The 27,277-nt window shown below is 54.6% G+C and overlaps 1 protein-coding gene across 1 annotated transcript in view; it reads left to right on the plus strand.

Moving 5' to 3' along the window:
* The first annotated feature begins 4,953 nt into the window (after positions 1–4,953).
* Positions 4,954–27,277, plus strand: part of ZCCHC24 (zinc finger CCHC-type containing 24) — a 62,652-nt gene continuing 40,328 nt past the window's right edge. Inside the window, exons 1-2 of the mRNA XM_012762473.2 lie at positions 4,954–5,326; positions 17,464–17,664. Coding sequence (XP_012617927.1) covers positions 5,081–5,326; positions 17,464–17,664 — 447 coding nt within the window. The 5' untranslated portion in view covers positions 4,954–5,080. The remainder of the gene's footprint in view (positions 5,327–17,463; positions 17,665–27,277) is intronic.

Raw genomic sequence — 27,277 nt, forward strand, 5'->3', positions numbered from 1 at the left:
TCAACCACTTATTGCTGTGAATCTACATTCTCCTGTCTAACTCAAATCAAGACGCCCTTAAGGTCACAAATGACTGATAGCCATCTAGAAGATCAATGGACACTGCAGACTGCAGTTTCCATGCCGCAACCAAACATTCAAATCCTTTCCAACATAATTGATTAAAGAAATGAAGCAAAAAAAAAAAAAATCCTTTCCAACAAAAAGCAGACTCAACAAAGTCATTTTTGTTTTTCAGCATATTATGGGGGTACAAATGTTAAGGTTATGTATATTGCCCTTGCCCCCCACCTCGAGTCAGAGCTTCAAGCATGTCCATCACCCAGATGGTGCGCATTGCACTCACTGTGTATGTAAATACCCATCCCCCTCCCATCTGTCTGACACCCGATAAATGTTATTCCTATATGTCCACTTAGGTTCAACAAAGTCATTAAAAGGTTAGTTAACTTTAAAGTTAACAAATAGTTTTCATCTTTTGAAATTATTAAGTACATAATAGTTAGAATTTTACAAACTAATATACATTTTTAAAGTATATCTAATTGAAGTTTCTTGATTGTGGCCTTATTTGATTACAGCTAAATTAATGTGGCCTTCCAACATGAAAAGGTCCCGCACCCCTGGATTAGAACAGTGCCTTGGGAAGGTGGATATAGAGCTGGGGTGGCGAATAATTTGCATTTTCTGAGTCAACTCCAGCTTCTTGTTTGTGGCAACATGGGTGCTGTGTCGAGGAGGAAACTGAAGTCTTGTCTGGGAAGGAGTTCTGCACTCACTGATGTCTGTCCTGGGTGGGGGATGGGCCAGTGGTGCAGGCAAGGAGAGTATTTGCCATTTTGCCATCTCTGCTGTAAACTGACACCTTCTGTGTCAACACATAGTCTAAAGGAACCCAATGCCCAGCCCTGGCCCCAAGAAGAGGCAAATCTTAGCTCTGCCAGCGCATGCTTTTCTATTCATTCCTGACACATGGAATGCGGGATGAGTTCGAGAGGTTCAGGGGTTCCTTTGCATGATAAATCATCATGGGGCATTTTTTTTTTTTTTTTGAGACACAGTCTCACTTTGCAGCCCAGGCTACAGTGAATGCCATGGCGTCAGCCTAGCTCACAGCAACCTCAAACTCCTGGGGTCAAGCAATCCTACTGCCTCAGCTTCCCGAGTAGCTGGGACTACAGGCATGCGCCACCATGCCCAGCTAAATTTTTGTATATATATTTTTAGTTGGTCAATTAATTTCTTTCTATTTTTAGTAGATACGGGGTCTCACTCAGGTTGGTTTCCAACTCCTGACCTTGAGCGATCCTCCTGCCTCGCCCTCCCAGAGTGCTAGGATTATAGCCATGAGCTACCACGCCTGGCCTATGGGGCATTTTTGCCAGGCATTTTTTTAGACAAACAAGCAGCACCAGCTTGCCAGGAATCAGAAGTCCCATCTTCTTTCCCTGCTCATCTCTGCCCGTCTTTCTGGCCCACATTGAAGACTGACTCCCCTGTAGAGATCCAGCCTTTCCTCATGTTTCCCAAGCTTCTCCTGCTTCTCTGAGCTCCACACTCTTGGTTTGAAACTCCACCAAACACCTATCAGACCTGTTGCCTGGGCAACTTTAGAAACAGACATTTCCCTACCTGCTCCCTCCTCCCCCAATCTCTACAGATAAAATGAATATTACTGTTATTGAAATTATCCATACCACCCATGCACCCACATGGCTGCTTACCCACAGCTAGGAAAGCACTTTCTTGTTCTCATCCTCACTTGACCCTGTTAGTCTCCGTAGCAGTTGGTAGGGATGGGATCTACGTTCCCATTGCTAACTGGCAAACTGAGGTTTACAGAAGGGCAGAGACCTGCCCACAGTCACTAAGCCAGGCTTCTTTCCTCCAAATCCTGTCTTCTCTCCATTCTCCCATTCTGGAGACCATGGATGGGGTCACCAGACAGGGAAGGGGGCAGGCACCTGAGCCTTGCCTGGGAGTCCTCTCCTACCGTCGGGTCTGAGGACAGTATATGGGGCCAGAGCTGCCACAGCAGAAATCTTCCAGACTGGGGCCAACCAAGGGAGAGCTAGGATTTGGCAGTGGGTTAGGAACAGCTGGCTTAGCTAACAGGCTCACTGGGTGACCCTGGGCAAGTCCCTTTCCTTCTCTTGGCCATGGTCCCTCCTCCTTTGTAAAGTGAGGGCTTGGGCTAGAACTTTTGACATTTTAAATGCAAGGCTTCTCAGCGTGTATATGATAGGGTAGGGAGGCACAGAGATTGGGCCTGTCCCAGTCTTCTGGCCTGGTACCTGGGCCTCTGCTACTCATCTGGTCACTCACACACACTACCTCCCGGGACATGTTGTCTCAGGGAACCCTGTAGCATCCGTCCCCAGCAGGTGGCTGAGGAACTGACGGTAGGTCAATCCAGCTATCCAGGCAAGCTACCTATAAGTTGCTCAAATAATATTTATTGATCACCTACTGGGTACAGAGACCACATGTTGAGATGTGCTGTGGGCAAGGAGAGAGAGAAAAGTACAAAACCAAGCAAGCCATTCAGGCTTCAAAGGGAAGCACAATCTTGCCATCTCCAACCACCCATCTATCCATCCATCCATTCATCCATCCATCCATCCGTCCAATTATCAGCCTAGCACATATTTCCCTGTCATCTATTATCTATGCACCAGGCTCTGTGCAGGAACTATGGGGTGAGGGCAAGGGAGGGAAGAAAGGGGCAGGGGCCATCAGTGTGGTCACTAGGTATGACAAGCACACTCACATCATCAAATTGCTCTGCGGACAGGGAAGGGCCAGAAACGTGTATCTCTAAGCAGGTGCCAGGCTCAGCCTCAGGCTGAGAACACAGAAAAGTGTTTTTTTGGCTAGCATTTTAGTTCTCCACAGGCCCCATCACTACCTGTTTATTGTCTTAAAAATGGGGGGCAGAGACAGAGAGCTCTGGGCTGGAGTTGGGAACCTCAGTCTCCTGTGGTCTCCCCAACCACCTGCCTGTACAATTGGAAGATACCCCCTCTCTGAACTTCAGTTTTCTCTATAAAACCAGGGAAGATCCAGATCAGTGGTTCCAGATCCTGCCCCCTACTCCTGGAAGCTCAGAGACAGTAGTAGAGTTCCAGAGATGACCTGTGACTATTTCTAAGAGTAAAATGGTTGCCAAATTTATTTCTATCAAATGTGCACCTTCTCTTTAAACAAATAGGTTTAACATTGTTTAAAAATATAAGGAGTACTGTTTGGATGCGTCTTTGATGAATAAAAATATTAAGATATGATTGGTATATGTGCTATCATTTGTATTAATCATTGCCAATTGTTTGATAGACAGAATCTTTGCAAACACAGAGATCTCTTGGTTGGTGGTAAGGGCAGCACTTGTTGATCACTGGAGGCCTTTCTGGTGCAAGATCCACAGGTGTGCTTAGGTGTCCTGCCTAGAACAGGTAATGGGAGAAATCCTCCTGGAAGGGTATGATGGAAAGCTGTCCTTTGTGGAATATCTTCTGGTTAGCAAGCCTAGGCTGGTAAGCACGCAAACATCCCTGGAAGTAGGGCTATGACGAGTCCCATTTTACAGAAGAAAAACTAGGCTTGCTAGCAGAGGTTAGATGCCATGCAAAGGTCACTCAGCGGGAAGGTGGCACACGAACGCGGGGCGGAAAGGCTGCAGAGCCACCCTGGAGGTGGGAGTGGTGACTCGCTAGGTCCGGGTCTCTGCTGCAGCGCCTACTACTCCGAGACTGGGAGAGAGGGTGAAGGCTGGCAGCTTCGGGCGGGTGCTGGGGGCATCAGGTGGAGGCGGGGGCGGGAGTCCCCCCAGGCAGACTTGAATTAGCTGGGTTGTCCCTGGGAGGTGGGTGACAGCCGCTTTTCCGAGATGCCCTGGCCCAGGCTGGGGTCCTGGCGACTCTCCAAGACGTGGGGCTGGCTGGGGGCCGAAGCTGGGGCGGAGGAGAGGGGCGACAAGCAGGGAGGGCCCAGGGCAGAAATGAGAGAAGGGAGCGGGGAGGAGGAAGGGAGAGAAGGGGGCGGGGAGTCTTTCCTGGGGCAGGAACCCGGGCCCCCCTCGGCGCAGCCGGCCAGCAAAGCGATTCTGCAGATGGAAGGAATTAAGTAGGAGGGGGAGGGTCCTACGGTGATAGCGAGAGGAGGGAGTTAGAAGTGCGTGCGTGTGTGAGTGTGCGTGCGTGTGTGCGTGTGTGTGTGTGCGTGTGTGTGTGTGTGTGTGAGTGTGAGCGCGCGCGCCTGGGAGCGGCCGGGGTGGGGGAGACAGAGAAACATCAGCCGAGACGAAAATAGAAGAGACAGAAAGAAAAGGAGAAAGGCACACGCAGAGATAAACAGAGACAGCCGCAGAGAAAGAGCACCAGACCAACGGAGAGCCGAGGGACGCGGGAGATTTGGGTCCGAGACAGGATAAGAAAGGAAAGAAAATAGGAAAGGAAAAGCGAGTGAAAAAGAAAGAATTGGAGAGGATTTGGAAAGAACGAGGCAGAAGAGGGCCGACCACAGAGCGGGCCGAGAGTGGTCAGGCCGGGGAGACACGGAGCTCCCCGCGGGCTCCCGGAGCGCAGTTGACCCGGGGCGGGGGCGGGGACGGCGGCTGCGGTGGGCGGGCCGCTGAGCTCCATATGTAGATAAGCCTCATTTCCCCCGCCCCCTATTTTCCATATTCAACGGCACAGCCAATGGAGGGCGAGGACGGCGTCGGGGGCGGGGAGTGGGCGGGGCCGCAGTGGACCCCACCCCGGGGCGGCCGCCGGAGGGGTCAGCGCTGAGGCAGATAGCGGATCGCGGGGCGGGGCGGCGGCGCGGAGGGGCGGGGACAAAAGTTTCCTGCCCAACTTTCGCTGCCTCCTTCCTCCGCCCGCGCGCGCCGGGCTGCAGTCGGGGGAGGCGGCGGCGGCGGCGGCTGCAGCGGCTGCGGGCAGCGCGCAGGACGCAGGGCGCGGGGCGATCGCAGTCGGGGCTCGGCCGGCGGGCGGTGGGCGCAGGCTCCCCGGTGCCCGCCCCTCCGCTGGGGGGGGTCGCGAGCGGGCGGCCGGGGAGGGGCCGGCACCGCCGCGGCAAAATGAGCCTGCTGTCGGCCATCGACACGAGCGCCGCCTCGGTGTACCAGCCGGCCCAGCTGCTCAACTGGGTCTACCTGTCGCTGCAGGACACTCACCAGGCCAGCGCCTTCGATGCCTTCCGGCCGGAGCCGACCGCCGCCGCCGCGCCCCCGGAGCTGGCCTTTGGCAAGGGCCGCCCGGAGCAGCTGGGCTCGCCCCTGCACTCCAGCTATCTCAACAGCTTCTTCCAGCTGCAGCGCGGAGAGGTGGGTGCCCCGCGCCTCCGCCCCGCCGCGCCGGGCCGTTTCCTATCTGCCCCGCTCTTCCTGGCCCGGCCCGGCTCCTCATTGCCCGGCCCGGCTTGGCTTGGCTTCGTTCAGCTCTGCCAAACTCGCCGCACGAAGTCCCCTGGGCGCAGGGAACGCGTCACCTCCCGGCTGAGCCCGGCCCAGAGCAGCGCCGGCCCGGGCGGGGCCCTCCCGCCCCCTCTCCCAGCCGGGGGAGCCCTGTTCGAAGGGGGTCGGGAGAGGGAGTTGGGGGGGGTTGTCTCCGGATTCTCTACAGACAGCTGGGGTGCGGCCAGGGCGGGGAGCCCCTTCCAAGTGTCCTTCCCACGCCCAACCCTATCAACCTCCTGGCCACCGCTGGCTGAGACTGAGAGTGCAGATTTTGCCCCGAGCTCCTCTGGAAGGCCTAAAACCTTTTCTCCTCCGACTTTTGTGGTTCCAGACCCGAGGGTCACCCCGAAGAGCTGAGAGTGCCGAGAGGGCTTTTCCTGCTGTTCTCACTCGGAGACCCCCAGAATCACCCTCCAGCCGCTCGCCTCCCCCAGCCACATAGGAAGTGGTTTTTGAGGGCTTGACCCCGCAGACTGGCAGACTGCGCTGTCCCCTGCCCTCCCAGCCTGGAAGGAAATGAAAGGGAAATCCTCTTGAGCTGGTGGGAGGGGGACTAGATAGCGGGAGAGGTTCCAGCTGCCCAGCGCCTTCTGCGGAGACCTGGGCCGGCTGTGTTGCGAAGTCTGCCTGTTCGGTGGATTCAGTTACAAAGTCGACTGGGCAGTGCCTCTTTGCCAGCTAGATAAACACACAGATCGCCACCCCCTCCCAGACACTTTTGAAGAGTCCCCCCCACCCCAGAGCCTGCCCAGATACCACTGCTCTGTTGGGCTAGGCTAGCTCAGTGGGACGCCCCTTCCCACCCCCTACTCACTCCTGCCTCATCTGGGAATTGCAGACACCCATCTGTGGCCTTCATTTCCTCCCCTTGTGGGGGCCTTCTCTGCAGAGGTGCAGGAGGTGGGGGGCAAGACACACATGGGCGTCACTTTCCTTGTAGACCTGGGGACACCGGTTAGCTTTAGGAGAGTCAGAGTCCTGAGTGGACTCTGGGGGCAGGCCTGTGTCTGGGGATGGGAGGGGGAGGCCTCATGAACGTGTTCGGCTCTGCTGTTATGTAGTCATTTACTGGGAGAAACATGGGAATATAAAATGCAGGCCTAAGGCCAGCACCGCCCGGGCTGAGCTGTTGACCTGTGCAGGGGGCTGGGCACAGTGGAGGGAATGGGCGTGGAAGGGCACCCTTGGGTGCCAGGCGAAAGCATTTGTATGCTGAAATTCCTGGTAAACCATTCTCTCCACGTGAGGAATTGCTCTTGGCTGGGGATCTTTCTTTCTTGTAAGAGAATTTGCTGTCTCTTCAGGCAACTGGCTTCAGATGACCAAGACTGTGGAGGACAGTTTGTGGGGTGTTTCTTCAGTTGTCTGTTCTTTTACCAAACACTTGTTGAGCTCTGGGTCGGTCTCTGGGGATTCACAGTGCAGGCTAGTGGGGGCCACGGATGAGCAGACAGACAAGCGGACACAGTGTGAATGGTGGGCGATTTAAGGGGGGGACTGTGGGAGCCCCACAAGAGCTTCTCCGCCAGGGAAGAGGGTGACCATGACCCATAGGTCAAGTGGGGTTCCCTAATTCTCCTCTGCCAGCCTCTCCCTGCTCCCAAGCCATGGTGGCCTTGTTCCCTGCCTCTGGATCTGCACTGAGAGGGCCTGGGAGTTCTTGGCCACCAAGTGTCCCCCCGAGAGAGTAGAATGTTGTGCTTTTTCTTGAAAATTTCTGGCATGCAGGATTGCAGCCTCCTGCCTCTTCTTGCTGCATACCTCAGTTTCCCCATGAAGGGGCACAGTGTGGAAAAAGTTATGCCGTATAGTGCAATGATGGGAAAAGTCTCTCATGACCTGACTTAAGGGAACCCCTGTCTCTCTTGGGCCTCAGTTTACCCACCTGTTAAATTTAGTCTCTGCTGTCCCCCAGGATGGTATGTCTGGGGTTTAAGACAAATAAGGGGGGATGGGCCTGCAGACAGGCTGGGTCAGGGGAGGAGACAGCAGGGGGTTCTCTTATGCTCGCAGGCCAGTGGCCTCCTTGGAGGGGCTGGAGGGCTGTGCCTGCTGACTTCTGGAAGGCCCTCTCCTGGCTTCAGGCTCACTCGACCTCACCCTCCACCCACTTTGCCTCCTAAACACTCTCAGAGCCCCAGCTGTGCTCCTGGGGACAGGCCTTTCCTGCGTCCAGGGCTTAGCTGGTGACCTAATATGGCTCCAAAATAGCAACTGGCTAAGAAGGCAAGAAAAAATACCCCCCACCTCAATGCCACCAAGGGGCTGGTCAGAGAGGAAGCAAGTTGTGTGTGGGCCGGAGGGGATTCTACGAAGGGACCCAGGGGGCCCAGGAGTGTCGCCATTCTGTGCGAAGCCTGGCAGGCCCGGTGGCAGCGCCTGCGGATGTGACTTGCATGCTGACCGCTGACCACAGCCTGTCTGCGCCAGCCCCTGTGCCAAGAGCCCACCCCCTCCTGCACCACCCCCAAGCTGCTCCCACCACAATAGCAAAACACCATGAATGCAGCTGGGATTGGGTGTGGGGGGGGTGAGGACATGGGGGCACAGAAGCCCATTGTGCCCCTGGAACCTCAGCTCTGGAAGCTGAAGATAAGCCAAGGGCTCTGAGTGGCACACTGGCCCTGGGAGCAGAGAGGGAGATGGCAGGGCTCACATGCAAGTGCGGGAGCAAGCACCAGGAGGTGGCTTGGATTCCTGGGGCGTCCCAGCTCGAGGTGAGGGTGCAGGGCCAAAGCAGGCACATCTTATGCAGTTTCTGAAAGGGCCTCTGGGTCTGGAAACTAGGTCCTGTGAACCCCAGTTTCAAAGACCTGATCTATGGCAACAACTATGCGCCTTTGGAGAAGGATTCTGTGGCCCTTGGCCGAGGCCCTCCTCTTTCTCCAGGTCCCCAAGGAAGGTGGTTCTTAGAATGAGTGGGGGTTGGGCCGCACGGGGTCTTCCCTGCCAAGTTTTGTTTGGAATTTGAATTCACAACAGTGTAGGGGCTGTGGGATTCCCCTTCTGGAAAACTTGAATTATGTCCTTGTTCAGTATTACCTCTTGGGCCCCTTGGAGCGGTGCTAGGAGCCCCTGCTATGTAGTTCCTATAACCCCTTTCCCCCCAGGAGGATGTGACTGTCTTTTTGCATGCACGTTGGATTCTGAGGGCAGTTGTTTTTGTTCCCTCTTCCTCCAGGGACAGAGGTAGCTGGAAGGTATGGCCCTCAAGAGGCCCCTACTTTGTGGATGTTGAGGGAAAGACTTTAGAGTCCAGTACAATTGGAGAGCACAGCATACTGTCTTTCTCTTGGAGACACACAATGCCTGTTACCACAGTAAAGGCTCTGAGAAGGCCTGCAGCGCAAAACCTGTTACCTTTCTTCGGCCAACATTTCCCATGTCAATTTGACCAGAGAATGTTTTTGGCACAGCATACCTGCCCATGTTCTTCCAAACATCCCTAGGCCCAGGGATGCTCCACTGAGGCAGAGCTCTCCCTTATTGGATAGTTCCAACTTTTAGGAAGCTCTTCCTAGAGCTGTTAACTCAGGCGCCCTCCCCTGGGTCGAAGCATTATCTTCTGCAGCCCTGAACACCCGCTCCTCTTTGCTGCTCAGGTGCACCCACTGGAGGCTTGAGAACAGCAGCAAGGGTGTCATGAGATGGCTTAACAGACGGTCCTCCTAGGGCCTTAGCCCTTCTGCACGGACATGGCTATTAGAACCCATAAAGGAGCACCTATAGCATCTTGCTTTAAAAGGCCCCAGTCTTTATAGTTTCCTGAGGGTTCAGATGTGTCACCTGTGCCCTTGACGGGTCTAAATGAGCCCAGGGCTGCCTGACCAGCGTGGATGTGTAAAACAAAGCCACGTTTCTGCCCAAGGATGGCGTTTCCCTGGCTGGTGCTAAGAGTGGGCTTCAGGAGCTGAGGCTGGTTCCCAGCAGCCTTTATGGGCTGTGTGGGCTGGGTTGTGGGGGGGCATCCCCAGGGCCTGGAAGGAACAGCCAAGAGCTTGGGAGGGTGCCCCAGCTCCCTTGGCCACTCTTGGAAAGCTGAGCTGTGACTCAGGCGAGGAAGACCGTCATTGGAGAGGCTGTTGGCTGAGGTGGCCTGACCCTCCTTCTGTCAAATTAAGTTGACGGCCTGGGCTCAGAGAGAAGACCACACCTCACGGACCATCTGAGTCAGGTGGGAGGGAAGAAAGCAGGCGGCATTAGTAATTAGTAATTAGAAGCAGCGGAGAGCCAGGTGCTGCCAGCACCCAGAGGAGGGACCGTGGAGAAGGTGGCCCTTGCATACAGCTCCTTACTCTCGAGTGGTGCTTTATTCTTGGCATCTCTTTCCTCGTAGCTCCCATCTTACAGATGAGAACACAGAGACCTGGCAAGTCAGTGCAGGGCTAGATCTAGAACTCTTCTGTGTTCCAGCCTGAGTTGCTTCTGTGACTTGTCCTGCAGACGGCTCCCAGGTTAGCTCTCACCTGGGTCAGTCTCTGGGCCCCAGCGCAGGGCAGGTGGTAACCTATCTTGACAGGGGCGTCCTGTCAAACCTTACCTTAGTAGGTGACATTTTGTCCCCAGTCCCAAACCTTTCAAGGAGTGGTAGGCATTGACCATGGGTGCTGGCTTCCCTACCACGTGCCTGCTCCAGCCGCTCCCCAGAAAGCCAGCATGGGGCTCCATGAGACACGGGTCCAAGGCTGGCCTGGTTTAGGAGAAGCCAAGGACATGGTCACTGAGCACTTCCTACTGCTTTTGTACCCACATAGCCTGCGTGCACCATTCCCAATGCCCAGATGGGAAAACTAAGGGTCTTCGAGAGGAAGCTGATGATGGTTCAGGGAGTCAGCGGCAACTCCAGGGCTCCAGCCTAGGTCTCCGGATACTTGATCCGTCTGTGTGTGCGAGTATGGCGGTGGTGTACAATCCTACATTCAGTCCTCCTCTGGCCATACAGTTCTTTTTGAGGTTTCTGGAAGCACCAAGTGGTCCCACTCTTCTAAGCTTTTGCACTCGCTATTGCTTCTACCTAAAATGCCATTCCCTGCCCTTGTACAATGGACAGTTATGACACAACTGGATGTGACTCTTCTGAGAGGCTTTACCTGGCTGTCCTGGGAGCAGACATCCCTCCAGCTGCTGTGATCCCATGACAGATAAGTTGTAGATACATACCTCTGGTAAAGCCTATTTAACAACCAGTCTTGTCCTGTGTTATGCAAAGCGTGTCTGTCTCAATAGCTAGATTGTCAGCACTCTGAGAATAAGAATCGGATCTTTTCCCCATAGCAGTCGCAGCCTCTGATGCTTAGTACCCAGGACATGCTAGGTGCTCAGTTAAGGTTTACTAGATGGATGGGTGGGTGGACAGCTGGTTGGCTGGCTTGACCCATGGGTGACACCTCTCTTCTTCTCTCCCATCTCTGGACTTGTGACTATTCTCTTCAATCTCGAGGCCTCTCATTTTATCTCACAGAAAAGTTTATTGATTGCTTCATTCATTGGAATGAGCTGACCTGGGAGATAGTGAAACCTTGTCCCTTGAGGTGTCCCAGCAGAGGCTCAGGTATGCTAATGGTCCTTGGCTTTCTTTGGTTAGGGACCTTTTTGCGGATCTGAAGACAGCTAGACTTCTCGTCGTCAGCACAATGCACAGAGCACAAGCATGTGTGCACATCCATGCGCATACATTTGCACGTGATTTCGGGGATCACGGACACACTCGTGCTGACAGTGGATCCCAGATCAAGCCCCCGCCCTGCTATAGAGGCTGCAAGCCTCAGCGGTACCCCAGACTTGGCTAAGTATTAGGGTCCTTTCTGGCCCTGGGATTTTCATATTCATCCTTTTTGCTTTCATTTGAAAATAAGCTCTAGCAGTGAGAGGCAGCCCTGTCCTTAGTTCTCACGCACCAGCTGGGCAGAGGTCATATAGCTGTGTAACGTGAGCGCCTGTCAGGTAGTGGCGACCCTGGGCGGGAGCTGGAGGAACCAGGAGGGAGGGGATCTCCCTGGGTCTTCTCTGCTTTTCCTGATGCCACTGCTTGCTCCTCTTACCCACTCCCCCCACCAACAAGAGTATGGACTTGTTATTTAAATTAAAATCTTTTACTGAGCACTGGCTGTGTACAAGGAACGGTGTTTTGCACGTGCTGGGTGAATGGGCCTCCAGGAGGCCGTGGTGCCCTGCGGGGTCCTGGGTGAAGGGGCACAGCCCTGTCATGGCCAGCCTGCACCTTCCTGGCCCACAGGTCAGCTTTAGACCGTAGGAAGAGGAGCAGAGCCGGGGGCTGAGTGCTGCTGGGGAGGCGTTGGTCAAGGTGTGGCCTCATTTTCCCATTGGCCCTCTTCCTGCCTTGTCCACAGTTGTCTCCGTCTGTCTCTGAGCCCAGCTTGAGCCCAGCGTTGTGTGTACAGGGCAGGCACGAGTTTGACTCCCGTGGACTGGAGCCCCAGATAGACCCTAGGGGTAGAAGAAGTCCAGATCCCCTTGGGGGAAGGGGCGGAGTCACTGTGGGATGAATGGTTTCTTGTCCCAAACAGAGGAGTGTGGGTGCGTGTGCATGCGCGTGTCTGTGGGGGGTGGGGGAGGGGTGGCTTTGGGATAAGAAAGCAGTTGTTCAGCGGATGAAAGGAGCCCCCACAGAGGTGGGGGCTAGCATCAGAGAGTTCCTCTTCTAGGGCTTCTCAGGCCTGGGGAGCAGGACTCAGCACTTGGCTTCTGCCATCGGGCGCTGCCTTCTCGATGGCCTCTCCCACTGCCATGTCCTTCCCAGCGGGTGCTGCTGCCCATCTCTGCCTGCTGTCCCGGCTTCTCTTGTCCACCTCTTGTCCTGTCTCTGTGTCCTCCCTTCTCCCTCTGGGCTGCCCTCAGACGCTTCTGCCCCCCTGCCCTTATTCCTGCCCACCCCTCCCCCACTGTGCCCTCTTACTGTCCCAGCCGGGAGGGGAGGGGGGAGAAGCACTGCTTGGCAGGCTTGCTCTGGGGAGCACTGGAGTCGCCCTGGAGATCTCTGCCTCTGCACCCCGTATTCCATGGCAGAGCCACCATCCCCGGGGCCCAACCCCCTCATGTGGGCCAGAGAAACTGGCCCCTCATCTTTCCAGGGCTGAAGGGCTTAGCATATGACATCACAGGGCCTCTGTGCCAAGGAGAGTGGTCCACACCTGGCATTTTCCTCTGGCTCCCCTTCCTGTAGGAGAAGCCAAGCCCAGGAGGCTGTGCAGAGGCTAGAACATTACAGGCCAGCACACAGCTGGCTGTGTTCCCTTGGGCAAGTTACTCAGCTCTCTGAGCCTCAGTTTCCAGCTCTATAAAACAGGGCCATTAATGCCTGTTTAAATAGTGTTCTTGGCCAGAAGGTGACTCATGCCTATAATTTCAGCACTTTGGGAGGCCAAGGTGGGAGGATCGCTTGAGGCCAGGAGTTTGAGACCAACCTGAGCAACATAGCAAGACCCCATCTCTTACAAAAAATTTAAAGATTATCCTTGTGTGGTGGTGCAGGCCTATAGTCCTGGCTATTCAGGAGGCTAAGGTGGGAGGATTGTTTGCACCCAGGAGAACGAGGTTACAGTGAGCTATGGTTGTGCTGCTGCACTCCAGCCTGGGTGACAGAGAAAGACCCTGTCTCTAAAAAATAAAAAAATAGTGTTTTTGCCAGGTATAAGGGAACTAAGAAAAGCAAAGGATCTAGTCAATTATATAACACATGGTACAATCGAGATAAACCGTAGTGTTTTCCAACTACCTTTCCCTAGTAGCCAAGCAAGAATCTTGGAGAAGTTCCAGCTATGGGCAGGAGGCCAATGCTCAGTCCCTCAGATACGGTGTGAGGGTCCCATGCTTCCCGCTAGCTGCTGGGGTCACTGAACCCAGGAGGAAGGAGAGGTAGCCTCTTCCCCAAGGCTGGTGATTTGGGCCAGGATAGCCCGGGGGCTTCCACCCATCACACAAGTGGGGTTAACCTCCGCCAGTGCCCGGAGCGGCCTCATCTAGGCAGAGAGGATCCTCCCACCACCCACAGGGGCACTGAGACCCCGACCTGAAGGCTTTAAGGTGTTAGGGCACCCATCACCCTGTCACTGGGGCTCCCAGGCCCTGCCCTGCCTGTGACTCTCTGCGCCCAGGACAGGTGTCGGCGCAGCCTGGGCACTGGGTGATGGAAAGTTGCAGAACCTTTGTCTTCAGGGACGTCGAGCCTCCTGGGAGAGATGAGGAAGCCTCACTCGTGGAAGGAGATTAGAGAGAGACGTCAGAGCTGCGCCAGGCAACTGCAGGCAGATGCAGGCACATGGTGGTCCCTGCCCCCTGCCAACCTTGTTGCTGGACTGAGCCGCAGCCGGGGGTCAGGGAGGTCCCTGGGGGGGGGGAGGCCTCTGTGGCCAGTGGGGCCTCGGGAGTACTTTAGTCTGTGGTTTTCACACCGTTCCTCGAAGACCTGAGTAAGGGGAAAGGGTGTTCAAGGCCGCAACACTGCAGGTAGAGCCAGTCTGGACCCAGGTCCCGGAGGGGGTTCAGATGGACACAAAGAGGGGTGCTCAGGGTGGGGCAGCAAACGCAGAGACAAGCAGAGTTGCTCTGAGGGGACGGCAAGAGCAGCAAAGCTAGGGCTGCGGAGAAAGGCTCCCGGGCCTGCCTCGCCCTCCAGCCGCGGGCGAGAGGGCGTGGAACAGGTGGTGCCCATGTGGCCGAGTGCCTTCTGTATGCTGGGCTCTGGGGCGTCTCTCAGTCCCTGGTTGTCTGCACCCCAAGAACGCATGACTGCAGGGATCATCAAGGCTGCCCTTCTTTTCTGCTCCATTTACAGTGTACAGATGGGAAGCCCAAGAGGCCAGGCCCTGGCCCTGCACGGGGAGGGACGGAGCTCTGCGTCCTGGCCTCCGCTAAGGCCAAGCCCCGCAGGCAGGCCGTGCAACAAACAGCCGGAGGCCGACTTGCCTTTCACCTCCATGGCCCGAGCTCAAACGGGGCTTCAGAGAGGAAACAGCTCGCTGCCCCACCCGCCCTCCCCACCGGCCAGGCAAGCGGGGCTCCTGGCTTTGAGGCCTGGCTGGGTGCCCTGGTCTGTGTCCCTGGGCCTCTCTGGGCCTCAGTTTCTCCACTTGTAACTTGGGAATGAGGCTGAATCAGCTGACAGTCGCTGCCCTTTCAGCTCAAAGGTGGTGTTCATCTTGACTGAGGCGAAGGGAGGAGGAGCGGCCCCTGGGGACAGGCCAGAGGACACTGGAGGTGGGGAGGCCGTGATGACCGGGAGCTCTGGCCTGGCTTCTCTGAGCGCGGAGCTGCCTGTGGGCAGGGGGGAAGCTGCGGCCTTCAGGAGGCTGTGGGTGGAGTGTGGAGCTGCCTGCTCCGAGGCCCCTGGCTGTCCAGGGATGCCCACGGGGCCACACGTGGGCAGGGGAGCGTGGCCGCAAGACGGGGGCGAGGTTTTTCAGGGTGAATTAGTGCACTTTTGGCACCCACCAAACTTCCCCTTCCTCTTGACAACGTGCTGCCAAAACAGTCCTGATTTCTGCGGACTTGCTTAAATCTTATCCAGAAGAGAAAAGAAAGAAAGAAAGAGAGAGAGAGAAAAGAAAGACAGGAAAGGAAAGGGGGGAAAATACGAGGGTTGTTATTTGTGAAATTGCATTTCCCAGCCATGAGGGTGAGTCACAGCATTTGGAGCTTCAAGTTTCTTGTTTGGATGAACTTTTCTCGAGAAGCTGGGGCTGATTTGGGGGCAGGAGGGGTCTCTTGGGTTGGGGAGTGTCTTAGAGTCGAGATAAGAAGAGATCTGGCTGGTTGGAAAGTCCGAATGCTCTATGGCCGGATAGGGCTGGGCTGGTTGCACCTGAACTGCACCCCCCAGGGGGTGGGGTGGGGGGCTTGAAAAATACCCACCAGGCTGGGGGAGGGGGAGGAGTTGTTGTTTAACGGGTACAGAGTTTCAGTTTGGGAAGATGAAAAAGTTCTGGGGGTAGATAGTAGTGATGGTTGCACAACATTGTGAATGCAAATTAATGCCACTTAAAATTGTTAAAACGGTAAGTTTTGTGTATTTAACCACACGCCAAGAAATGCACATTTGGGGCCCTCAGTCCCTGGTAGCTGGCTGCCGTCGTGGGTCTGAGGAGGGGCCCAGAGAACCGTGTTTGTTGCAGGCTTCCCAGGTCATTCAATGCAGGTTTGAACACACTCATACAATCTGTAAGCTGGGGACAGTGACTCATAGGGTTGCGGTCAGAATCAGCTATCTTAATATGTGCAAAATTTCCAGTGCCGGAGACACAGTGAGTGCTTGGGATATGTCCCTGTATCGTCTAATCCGATTGCCATCGGAGCCCTCCCCACGCCTGTAAGGCCGACCCCCGTTGGCTCCCACACCTCCAGGGCTGGGGGGCTCTCTGCCTCTTGGGTTGGACACTTTATCTTGGGCTCCTCTGAGAGCGGAGCCCCCGCAGACCGAGCGCAGGCTGGTGTGCACGGCTCCGCGGGCGCTGGGTTGCACGGTAGCACCGCGCAGCGGCGGAGCAGATTCGGCCTGTGGGAGCCCCGTCGCTGGGGCCCGGCTGTGTGTTGGGCCTCGGTTGCCGCAGCTGTGGTGTCTGTGCCCTTCCTTCCTCGTCCCAGGCTCTGGTCCAAACGTGCACAAGAGAGAACAGAGGCCCAGAGAGGGAAAGAGCTGTGGCCACGCAGCAGTGCATCCCGAGCTACCAAGCACGGGGGTCGCGCCCGGATGATGAGGGCTGTGTGTGCCAGGAGGGAGTGGCAGCCCCTCAAGTTGGAAGCAGTGGGGAGGCTTCGGTACACAGGAGTGAGTGGTGGGGTCTGTCCCGGCTGGTGGAGGGGCCAGCTCTCAACCCACCTCCCTCCCCTTCTTCCTACACTGAGGGGACTCGGAAAAGCCTGCCCCGCCTGCCCCGTCGCTGTCAGGGAGACCGAGGCCCTTCCTTTCAGGGGTCCCACCTCCCCAGCAGCCCGAGGGCTCCCAAGAACAAAGCCTCATCTCCCGTGAGACCCAAGGGTCCCAAGGTCCATGGCTTCCTCCTGCAGTTTGGGGGCACCTGAGCCGGGCCGGGCGTATCCAAACCTCATGCCCGGGTTTGTCGTTAACCCCCCTGGGGGAAGCTGCCTCTTTCCAGCCTTGGCCTCACCCCAGGTAAGGGGACCCATGGCCGTTCCTTGCCAGCCTCCTGGTAGGCCCCACCTTTGCTGAATTCCAGCGAGCCCGGCTGCTTGGAGCCCGTGACTCCTATAAATAGAGGCTGTATACACCAGGAGGGGCCTGGGCCACATCTGCTTTGAAGCTAGGCGAGATGTCTGGTTCCTGTCATCTGGAGGTGGGAGAGGTGGGCCACTGCCCTCCTCAGGCGCCCAGAGAGGTGGCTTGGGCCAGGCTGAGGGCTCCCTGGACACAGCCCATGCTGTCTCCTGCATGGGCCTCGTGCCACAGGAGACAGGGCAGAGGTTGGACTTCAGTCTTCTCTTGTGTGAAATGGAGGCAATGCTGGCAACTGACGTCCCCCTTCCTTCCAAGAGGGGAAACTGAGTCAACAGTGGTTTGCCTAAAGTCACTCCACTAGTTAGTGACAGGTTGCTTTCTACTACACCTTCTCATGTTGTGGCAGAGTGTAAAGAAGAAATAGAGGTAATTAATACGAATACCTGTTATCATCATCATCATGGCCATTGACTGAGTGGTTGCCAAGTGCCAGGCCCGAAATAAAGTGCTTTACACCCATGACCTCATTTTAGCCTTAAAGAAACCCTAGGTGTAGCAATCATCATTCCCATTTTACAGAGAGGGCCACTGAGGCCCAGAGGCGTTAACTGGCTTGTCCATAGACACACAGCCAGAGTTAGGGTTTGAACTCAGGCTGCTGGAGGCCAGAGTCCTTGGGCAGCTGAAGGTTCAGTATGACTTTGTGCATGCATGTGTGCGTGCGTGCTTGTGTGTGTGTGTGTGTGTGTGTTGGGGGTGCATGCAAACTCCCCCAGGGCCGCAGCCGCAAGCACGCGTGCCTCTGTCTCCGCAGGCGCTGGGCAGCGGCGTGTACAAGAGCGCCTCGCCCTACGGCTCCCTCAACAACATCGCCGACGGCCTCAGCTCCCTCACCGAGCACTTCTCTGACCTGACTCTCACCTCCGAGGCCCGCAAGCCCAGCAAGCGGCCCCCGCCCAATTACCTGTGCCACCTGTGCTTCAACAAAGGACACTACATCAAGGACTGCCCCCAGGTAAGGCCGCACGGCCGGCCGGGCAGGGGCTGTCGGGCTCCCTCGCTGTCCTGCAGCCTGGCTCTGTGGGCGGGGCGGACGCCGTGGCCTCCCCAGCGGCCCGTCCACCAGAGAGCGGCCCTGGCCTCTGGTCTCTACCTCTTGGGCCCTCTGGGGTTTCGGAGGCCAGGCTGGCAGGTGTGGACAGGACAGAGGCCCAGCTTGGGCCCATGCTGGCCGGTCAACAATCGGGGTGAAGGAGATCTCTGGACCCACACTGGGCCCCCAAATGGGGTTCTGGGCCTTCGAGTCCTCGCCAGCCTTTTTGGGGTGAGGCCTGCTGTGAGGGGCAGGCTCTGTGCGGCTCTCGGCTCTGGCTCTCGGGAGGCCTAGGCCGCATCTCCTCACACTCACAGAGAAGGAATGCGGGCTCCCGGCCAGGAATCCAGATGTGCAGCCCCTCCCCCACCTCTGCTCCTCGGCCCTTGCCTCCAGGGAGGAGGTGACTTTGCACCCCCAGGATAGGTCTTGGCGAAGGCCTCAGGCACTGCGGGGCTGGGCCTCTCTCTTGGGGTGGGGGCGGGGGCTGCTGGGGCGTCCCACTCGCAGATGACCGGGCTCACTCACAGCCACGGCCGTGGGACCCGCCGTGTGCAGTCCTATTAAATACAGCATGAGATGATCAGCGACTTTTTCTTTTTGCTATTAGTTTTCTTATTTTCCAATTTTTTGCAATGTGGTACTACTTTTATTTTATATATGTAATGGCAATGGAATCTTGGAAACTCTGAAAATCCACGTGGCATCCCCCTCCAGATGTTGGAAGCCAAGGCGCGGTTGGGTGGGGCCGAGTCCTCCCAGGCCCAGTGGGAGGCCGAGGTGTGCCTGTCGCTCTTTATGTCGGGGCCTTGCCGCTTCAAGTGTGGCCCAGCACAGCTGCAGCTGTGCCTCTGGGAGGTTGTTGGACATGGGGAACCGCGGCCACCCTGCCCTGCATTTTAGTAAGATCCCCAGGTGAGTCATGTGCCTCCCCCGCCCTGGACCCTGAATGGTGGCACTGACTGCCGGTGGCTTTCCTCCAGACCCCACACCCCTCAATATGTGCAGCAGGCAAAGGCCCTTGGCATGAGCAGACCCCAGCAGAGGGTGAGCCCCCAGCCCAGGGGTCTCTGGGTAGGAGGAGGGACAGACGGGCAGCTAAGGATCCGACTGGGCCTCAAGGGCACGCCCATGCCCCCTGTCCACAGCCGCCGGCGTTCTGCCAGGCTGCGCCCCGGCACATGGTCTCTCAGCTCATGTCCACACCGTCGTCCACAACAGCCCTCCAGGGTCCCCTGCCCGCAGCCTGGGGAGTGGGCAGAGCAGGCCTGAGCCCGGTAGGGAGGGGACAGGCACCGTGCCAGCTGCTCTCCAAGCGGCACTTCACTGAGTGGAACCACCCTATGCATTGGATGCTCTCGCTAGCCTCGTTTTACATGAGGAAACAGATGCTTCTGGCAAGGAGGGAGCTGGCACAGGGTCATTGAGCTGGTCAGTGGGGGAGCTGGGATTCTAACCCAGGCAGGCAGGTGTCGCTCAGACACCAGCAGGGGCGATGGGGGTTTCCAGGAGGAGCACTCACTCTGGGCTGGCAGCCGGGGAAGCTTCCAGGAGCAGGAGGGCTTGGGAGAAGGGTGGCAGGTCCTCCTGCGGCGTGACCAGTATCTAAAGGCAGTGGAGGGGGATCAGATGGGGAGGGATGGTGGACGTGCGTGTGTGTCTGAGTGTGTGTGTGCAAGCGTGTGCACTCGCCGCCCTCTCTCCAGACAGGGCCAGAGCTCTTCTGAATGTTGGGGCAAGCTGGGCACAGCGGCTCATGGGTGTAGTTCCAGCCATTCGGGAGGCTGAGGCAGGAGGAACGCTTAAGCCCAGGAGTTTGAAACCAGCCTGGGCAATATAGTGAGACCCAGTCTCAAAAAGAAAAAAAAATGTTGGGGCAAAGGGTCCCTCCTGCTTTCCAGCACAGCCTTAACACTGGTTCTTCCTTTATGTGGATCATCGTCTCATGCAGGGCTCTCAACTCTCTGGCAGAAGCAGGAGTAGTGGCCCCATTTTACAGCAGAAGAAACAGAGTCTCAGAGAGGCTCAGTGTGGAGGGGAGAGCAGGACATGCATGAGAGCTCCGGGCTTGGGACCTCGGTGTTCTTGCCTCCTTGCGCATCCATGCCACTCCAACCTGAGAGCCTCAGTTTCTCCCTTGAGCTGGGTGAGGGCTTTTCCCGGCCCCATCCCAAACTTGCTTCTGTCCAGATCTCCTGAAGGCCCAGGGCTCTCCCTCCTCCCCTGGCGAGTGGTGGGAGCACCGACTCATAGCATCAATTTCGTCATCTGTCACGTGAGGCTAATGGGAGCACTGCCGCGCAGGAGCGTTGTGAGGATGCAGTGAAACAAGGCGTGGGAAGTGCTTGACACGGTGCCTGGCACACAGGGAGCGCTCAATAAATGCTGGCTAGTGTTATTTTTTTTCCCCCTTTGGATCACTGCGAAGAGTGCACCCACCTGGCAAGGTACTAGGTATTTTGGCAGGTTGGGATTTAAATTGGGTGCTGTGGACCCACCACCTGACCAAAAGCCTGTTAGGGGCAGGAGCTGGGCTGGATTCACCCCTGCATCCCTGGCCGTGTGACCCCGTGCCAGCTTGAGCTGCCTCACGCCGCAGGTACTCGGCGCAGGTCTTCTGCAGGAAGGCACGGTTGGCAAGGCTCTTACGAACCATGGAAAGAAGCCCATGTTGCAAATGAAATATTATGTGAGAGCTTAACATATATATTATTACGAGTAGAATGGTTTTTTTGGAACAGCTTTAATGACATATGATTCACTTGCCATGTAACTCACCCATTTAAAGTGTACAATTCAGCGATTTCCAGTATATGCACGGAGTGGTGCAGCTGTCACCACAATCAGTTAGAGAATATTTTCGTCACCTCAGAAAGGAACTTCATACTCTGTGTTCCACCTCCGGGTCTCCCCTCCCCTGGCAGCCATCACCACTCATCTGCCTTCTCTCTACACAGATTTGCCTGCTCTGGACATTTCGTGCAAACAGAATCATGCGACACGTGGTCTTCTATGACTAGCTTCTGTCACTTAGTATAAAATACTTTCAAGGTTCATTCATGGAGCATATATCAATTCCCATGATTTTGGAGGTGTCCCGTCGTGTTCTCTTTTCTGGAAGAGTGAAGCATTAGTATTAATTCTTCTTTAGATGCTTGATCGAATTCCCTTGTGATGCCATCTGAGCCCAGGCTTTCCTTTGTGGATAGATTTTTGGTTGTTGATTCCATCTCTTTACTTGTCATAGCTCTATTCTGGTTTTCTGTTTCTTCCTGAGTCGGGGACTGTAGTGTGTGTATTTCTAGGAATCCGTCCACTTCATTTAATTCGCCTACTTTATTGGCAGACGGTTGTCTGTAGTATTTTCTTGTAATCCTTTAGATTTCTGTCAGGTTGGTAATAACGTCCCATCTTTCATTTCTGGTTCTTGTAGTTTGAGTCTTTTCTCCTTTTTCTTGGTCAGTCCGACTAACGTTTTGTCAATTTTGTTAAACTTGTCGAAGAACCAACTTTTGGTGTAGTTGATTTTCTCTATGCTTTTTCTATTCTCCATTTCATTACTTTCCACTCTAATCTTTATTTTTAACTTGTGGTAAAATACACACAACGTAAAATTTACCATCTTAACTGTTTTCAAGTATACAGTTCAGTGGCATTAAATACACTCATATTATGCAAGCATGGTCATCCTCTGTCTGCAGAACCCTTTTCATCTTGCAAAACTGAAATTCCGTACTTATCAAACAACAATTCCCCCTCTTCTTCCTCCCCCCACAACTACCATTCTACTTTCTGTGCTGTGAGTTTGACTTCTCCAGACGCCTCCGGTAAGTGGAGTCGCACAGTATTTGTCTTTTTGTGACGGGCCTGGTTCATTTAGAGTAATGTCCTCAAGGCTCATCTATTTTACAGCACGTGTGAGAGTTTTGATCCTTTTTCAGGCTGAATAATATTCCATTGTGTATGTACACCATACTTGGTTTATCCATCCATCCATCAGTGGACTACTAGTTGCTTCCATCTCTGGCTATTGTGAATGTCGCTGCTATGAACAAGGGTTTGTAAATATCTCTTCAGGTCCCTCCTTCCATTTCCCCACTCTGACCTCCATTGTTTCCTTCCATCAGCTTGCTTTAGTTTGCTCTTCTTTTTCTAGTTTCTTGAGGTGGAAGCTTAGGTTACTGGCTTTATGTTCTTCTTTTGTTTAATGTAGTTTATAGTCACGAATGTCCCTCTGAGCTGCATCCCACAAGTTTTGGGGTATGCTATGTCTATATTTTTGTTTGTCCCAGGATATTTTCTCATTTCCCTTCTGATTTCTTCTTTGACCCACTGGTTATTTAGAAGCGTGTTATTTAATACCCACATATTTGTGAGTTTCCCAAACATCTTTTAATGATTTCTAACTTTATTCCATTGTGGTCGTAGAACATACTTTATATTGTTTCAGTCGGTCTAAATTGATTGTGGTTTGTTTCTGAGCCCAGCCTATGAGCTGTCCTGGAGAATGTTTCGTGTGCACTTGAGAAGAATGTGTTTTGCTGTTGTTGGGTGGGGTTTAGGTCTAGTTGGTTTATAGTGATGCTATTTGCTTTGTTGATTTTTTGCCTAGTTCTTCTATCCATTATTTTAAGTGGAGATATTAAAGTCTTCAACAATTATTTTTTCATTGCTTGTTTTTTCTTCAATTCTGTCAGTTTCTGCTTCATGTATTTTGGCACTCTGTTACTAGGTGTAACTATATTTATACTTATATTTTCCTGATGGTGTGATCCTTTTATCATAATAAAACGTCCTTCTCTAGTAACATTTTTTGTTTTAAAGCCGATTTTGTCTGATGTTAGTATAGCTAGTTTTCTAATGGTTGCTGTTTACATGATAGATATTTTTCCATCTGTTTACTTTCAGCGGTATTTGAATCTAAAGTGTGTCTCCTGTAGATAGCATATAGCTGGAACATTTTTTTTGTTGCCCAATTTAAAAATCCCTGCCTTTTGATTAGGTTACTTAATCCATTCACATTTAATGATATAGTTGGTTTTAGAGCTGCCATTTCACTACCATTTGTGCCTTTTTTGTTCCTCTGTTCCTTCTTTATTGTTTTCTTTTGCATTGATTTTCTAATGTGACATTTTAATTTCTTTGGTGATTTTTTCACTGTATATTTTTAGTTATTTCTTTAGTGGTTACGCTAGAACTTATCTTATATATCTTATCTTACCAGAATCTGCTTCAGATTTGTAATAACTCCAATGAGGTATAAAAATGTTCCTCCTGTATAGCTCTATTCTTTCCTTGTCTTGGCTTTTAGTTGTTTCATTATCCTGTGTGTATTTGCAGATCTCTTTATGTTTATCCTCCTTGGAGTCTGTTGAGCTGCTTGGATGCATTGATTAAAATTCTTCATCGGATTTGGGAAGTTTTTAGCCATTATTTCTTCAAATATTCTTTCTGCTCCTTTATCTCCTTTCCTTCTTTGGAATGATTTTTAAATGATCTAAATGCTTTTAAAATCCTCAGTGGTCTAACTGGGGGTGGAATGTGTAGAATCCTACTAGGTCAGCCCTGCCTGGGTCCTGAGGCTTCCTGTAGAGCCCCGGGGGTCTGAGGAGGCAACAGTGAAAGTGAGGGGAAGCATTCAGTGCCGGCAGGCCTGGTGGTGGACGTAGGAACCGGGGGTTAGTGATCCCGCAGTTGGTTCTTTTCCACCTTAAGGGAAGGATAGAGGCGTCTGGAGCTCAGCTCAGCAGAGTGATGGGGCCTGTCTCATGTCCTGGGGCAGAATGAGGGGGTTGCACACTGACTGGTAGGAAGGCTGGGAGCCCCATAGCAGAGGCAGAAGGTGTGGAGAGCAATTCTGGATGCTGTGCAAAGGCAGTTCTGTCTTGCGGGGTGAGGCCGTGCCTGGGCCACGGTCCATGTCCAGCGATGTCAGCACTGGCCCAAGAAGGCTTAGGACCCAGGAGTGTCTATCACTTGGGTCTTGATAAAGCAACCTCTGTTGTCCCCACATAGTGTGCCAGCCATCTAGCCCGAGGGCAAGGATAATATTAACAGCAACAATAATAATAGCCACCAAGTGTTGAGTTTGCCACTGAGTTCAGCATGTTGTATGCATTAGCTCATTTAATTCTCTCAACAACCCTCTCAGGGAGGTACTATATATCTATATCTATAATGATCAATTGCCAGATGATAAAGCCAAGGCCCAGAGACATTAAGTGACTTGCCCAAGGTCACACAACTAATGACTATGGAAGCTGGAATTGGAGCTCAGGTGTTCCTTATTCCAGAGCCCACGCGTTTTCAATTATGTCCTGCCACCACCCTTAGCATCTAGGCTCTGATCTCCACTGTCATTCCCAGAAAGTCAGGGTTCTTTGAAAAGTTGGCTTTCTGGACAAGCAGTGTGGGCAGAGGCCACAGCGGGCCTGGTCTGGCCAGGTCGACATGCCTGGTCATTCCACCACCCGTCCAGCCTCGGGGTGTCTGCTGCCCCAGTGCAGTCAGGGAGGTCATGGGCGGGTTGGGGTGCGAGCTCCAGTGGCAGCCAGAAGCCTGGGGACAGCAGGGGAGGCAGGGCCGGTGTCTGCTGGGCCTGCCTGCAGGGTCCCCCGGGCATGGCGAGCTGGCTTCTGCACACCGTGGGCAGGACAGCGAGGGTCTGAGTGGCAGCGTCTCACTCGGGGCCAGCTGCAGCTGCCTGCGCGGTTCTGTGCATGCGTGTGGGGACTTGGCGTGGCGCCACATCTGTGTGCAAGAGACACGGGCTGCCCAGGACAGAGCAGGGCCCAGGACGAACTCCTCTCACCCACCCCTTCCCGAGTGCTTCCTGTGCGCCAGGCCCGCCTCTGACCTCCATGGGACAGACAGGAACGGTGTTGGCCACGCTGGGGGACGAGGGCTGTAGCTGAGGGTGGCCACGAGGGCCCAGCTCGGCCTGAGGCTTCAGGGGAGGCCTGAGAGAGGAGGAGGCTGGATTGGGGTGGGGAAGGCTTCCAAGCGAGCGTGTAGACAGCAGGCGTATGATTTCCGGGCACCGTGAGCCCTGGGTGACAGCGGGCACTCCTGGGGGAGGAGCGGGGGTGTGGCGGAGCAGGTGATGAAGGACTGCGTGCCAGGTGGCGCAAACTCAGACTATCTGGAGGGCAGGGAGGAGGGTCACAGTGACAGGCTCCGACTGGCATTTTGAAAGGTCCTGCTAGCGGCAGGCTGGGCAAGGCTGCGGAGGAAGCCAGCCCCTGAGCCCGGACAGGCGCCTAGGAGACTGGACACAGGGCAGGGGCGAGCAGAGGTCAGAGGTGAGGGATGGATTCTGGAAACTGAGGAATTACCATCTGTGGGGTGTGCTGCCCAGAGAGGGGGAGAGGGAGAAGACAGCAAGGCAGGCGACCAGATCTTTGAGGCCACCTGGGCAAGTGGGTGCCACCAGCTGGGTTGCAAATATACCTACAGATAGTCTCGCCTTCATTGATCCAGTCAGCAGATACTTACTGAGCACCTACTATGTGCCAAACATGCAGCCGGCATTTGAGGACGCCCATAATGAGCAGAACAGGACGGGTTCCTGCCCTCTTGGAGCTTACGTGCCAGTTGGCGAAGTCCGGCTGCAAGCGCAAAGCAGTACGAAAACAGGGAAATACCGGATCAGATGAAGAACGTAAAAGGTGCTTTGCCCGAGTGACCAGGCCGCCTTCTCCATGAGGAGCGGCAGGGCCCATGATACTTTAGGGATCTGCGGAAATGTTTCATTTTATTTATTTTAAAACCAGAAAGAGAACGTGAATATAATAATGATGCACATGTGATTATGAATCCAGCTTGGAGATCTGCCCTTATACTAATGCAGTCAGAAAATATAATTTTTAATCATTTTTTTTATGGAGGAAGGGCCTAGGAAGGCAAAGTGGCTAGGGCCCACAAAAGCCATGAGGTGGCCCTGAGTAGTGTCTGGGGGCAGTTTGACACTGGGTGGCCACTGTAGACCTCTCTGGTGACGGCACATGAAAATGCCGGATAATACCTTTCCTCTAAAGCTCAAGCAGGGTTGAGGGTCCCCATGCCAACAGTGAGGACCCTGATGGTGGCAAGGGGGATATTTTGTTGAGGTCAAAGGAAACAGCCTCAAATTTATGTGTCCGAATTCCAGCTCTACCATTTTGCTGCTGTGCAGCCTTGGGCAAGTTGCTTAACCTCTCTTAGCCACCTTTCCTCATCAGTGATTTGGGGTTGGCGCGGGGTTCCCTGCCTTGATGCACTCAGCACCTCTTTAGGAATGGAGGCTGGGGTGGGGTGGGGGTCATACACCAGGACCGTGTGTCCTTTCCCTAAACCCTCCCCTTACCCTCCTTGGCTGTGAGGCCCAGCCATGCCCAGCCTGGCATCCACCTTTTAGGCACTGACCTGGGAGCAGACATCCTCTGGGGCTTCAGCCTCTATCACTCCCCAGCCGCTCCTGGGGGCGCCGGTTCCCCTCTGAATGAGGTCTGAGGGTGTTGTCATCTGGGCCTCCTGTGTCCAGCTAAGCCGGGCGCTGCGCAGGTCTGGGGAGGGCCCGAGCGCAGGGGAGCTGCCGTTCCGAGTCAGCGTGCCCAGGGCTCCTAATGAAATCCAGATGTCAGACAGAAAACAATCGTCGCCCCCACCCATCTGCAGCTCGGGTTTCGTGGAGATTGCAAAAGAAGAAGAAAAATAGAGCCAGAGAGAATGGAGTCCCGGGACAGCTGAGATCTTGGAGGTGGGATGTAAATAGTTTCAGAGTCTTGCTGGGGGGGGGGGCAGGAGGCCAGGGGAAAGAGGGGGCTAGCACAGTCTTCCTCCCTCCCCAAGGTCTCTGCAGCTTTGGGACCCCAGCCCTTGTGCCCCTCCCCAGGCCAGAGCAGGCTGGTCCCTGGGGGTTGTAGGGTGTCGAAGGTGACAGACAGGGCCCATGCCCCCAGTCCATGTCTGACCCTTGCCTGGGGTTTCCAAGTCCTCATTCCAGCCCTGAACTCACTGCAGGTCAGGGTGTCCTCTTGGGCCTGAGTGACTGGAGCCCGGGAGGGGGCAAGCAGAGAGGGACTAGAGTATGCAGAACCTTGGGCCTGGGCCTAGAAGCTTCTCCTGATAGGCCCAGAGCTAAGTGGTGTGGGGGTAGAGGATGGGGGCTTTGGTGGGCCAGTGGGGGGCCCAGCCCCTTCCTTCCCCCAGGCAGCCCCACATAGCAGGGGACAAACGCAGAAAAGATTCTCAGGGTGATACGGTTTAAAACCATCCATCCGTTCAGACCCATCCATGTACTGGTGGGGAAACTGAGGTTTTCTCCCAGCACCTGGATTAAGAACTACATGTTATAAAAAATCCATAGAGAAAGGCAGAGAGGAGAGGCAGAAAGATAACACCACAGACAAAAAGCCCTTTTAATGTTGGACGCTGGAATTAGCAAAGCAGGCGTCGTGTTGCCTCCTGTACTCGTTATAAGATGTCCAGAAGGAAGGAACGGCGGCAGGATGGTTCTGGGATCCCTTGGAGGAAGGGCTGGGCCCAGGGCAGGGCC

Source organism: Microcebus murinus, chromosome 14, assembly GCF_040939455.1.
Source record: "Microcebus murinus isolate Inina chromosome 14, M.murinus_Inina_mat1.0, whole genome shotgun sequence".
NCBI classification, from domain to species: Eukaryota; Metazoa; Chordata; class Mammalia; order Primates; family Cheirogaleidae; genus Microcebus; species Microcebus murinus.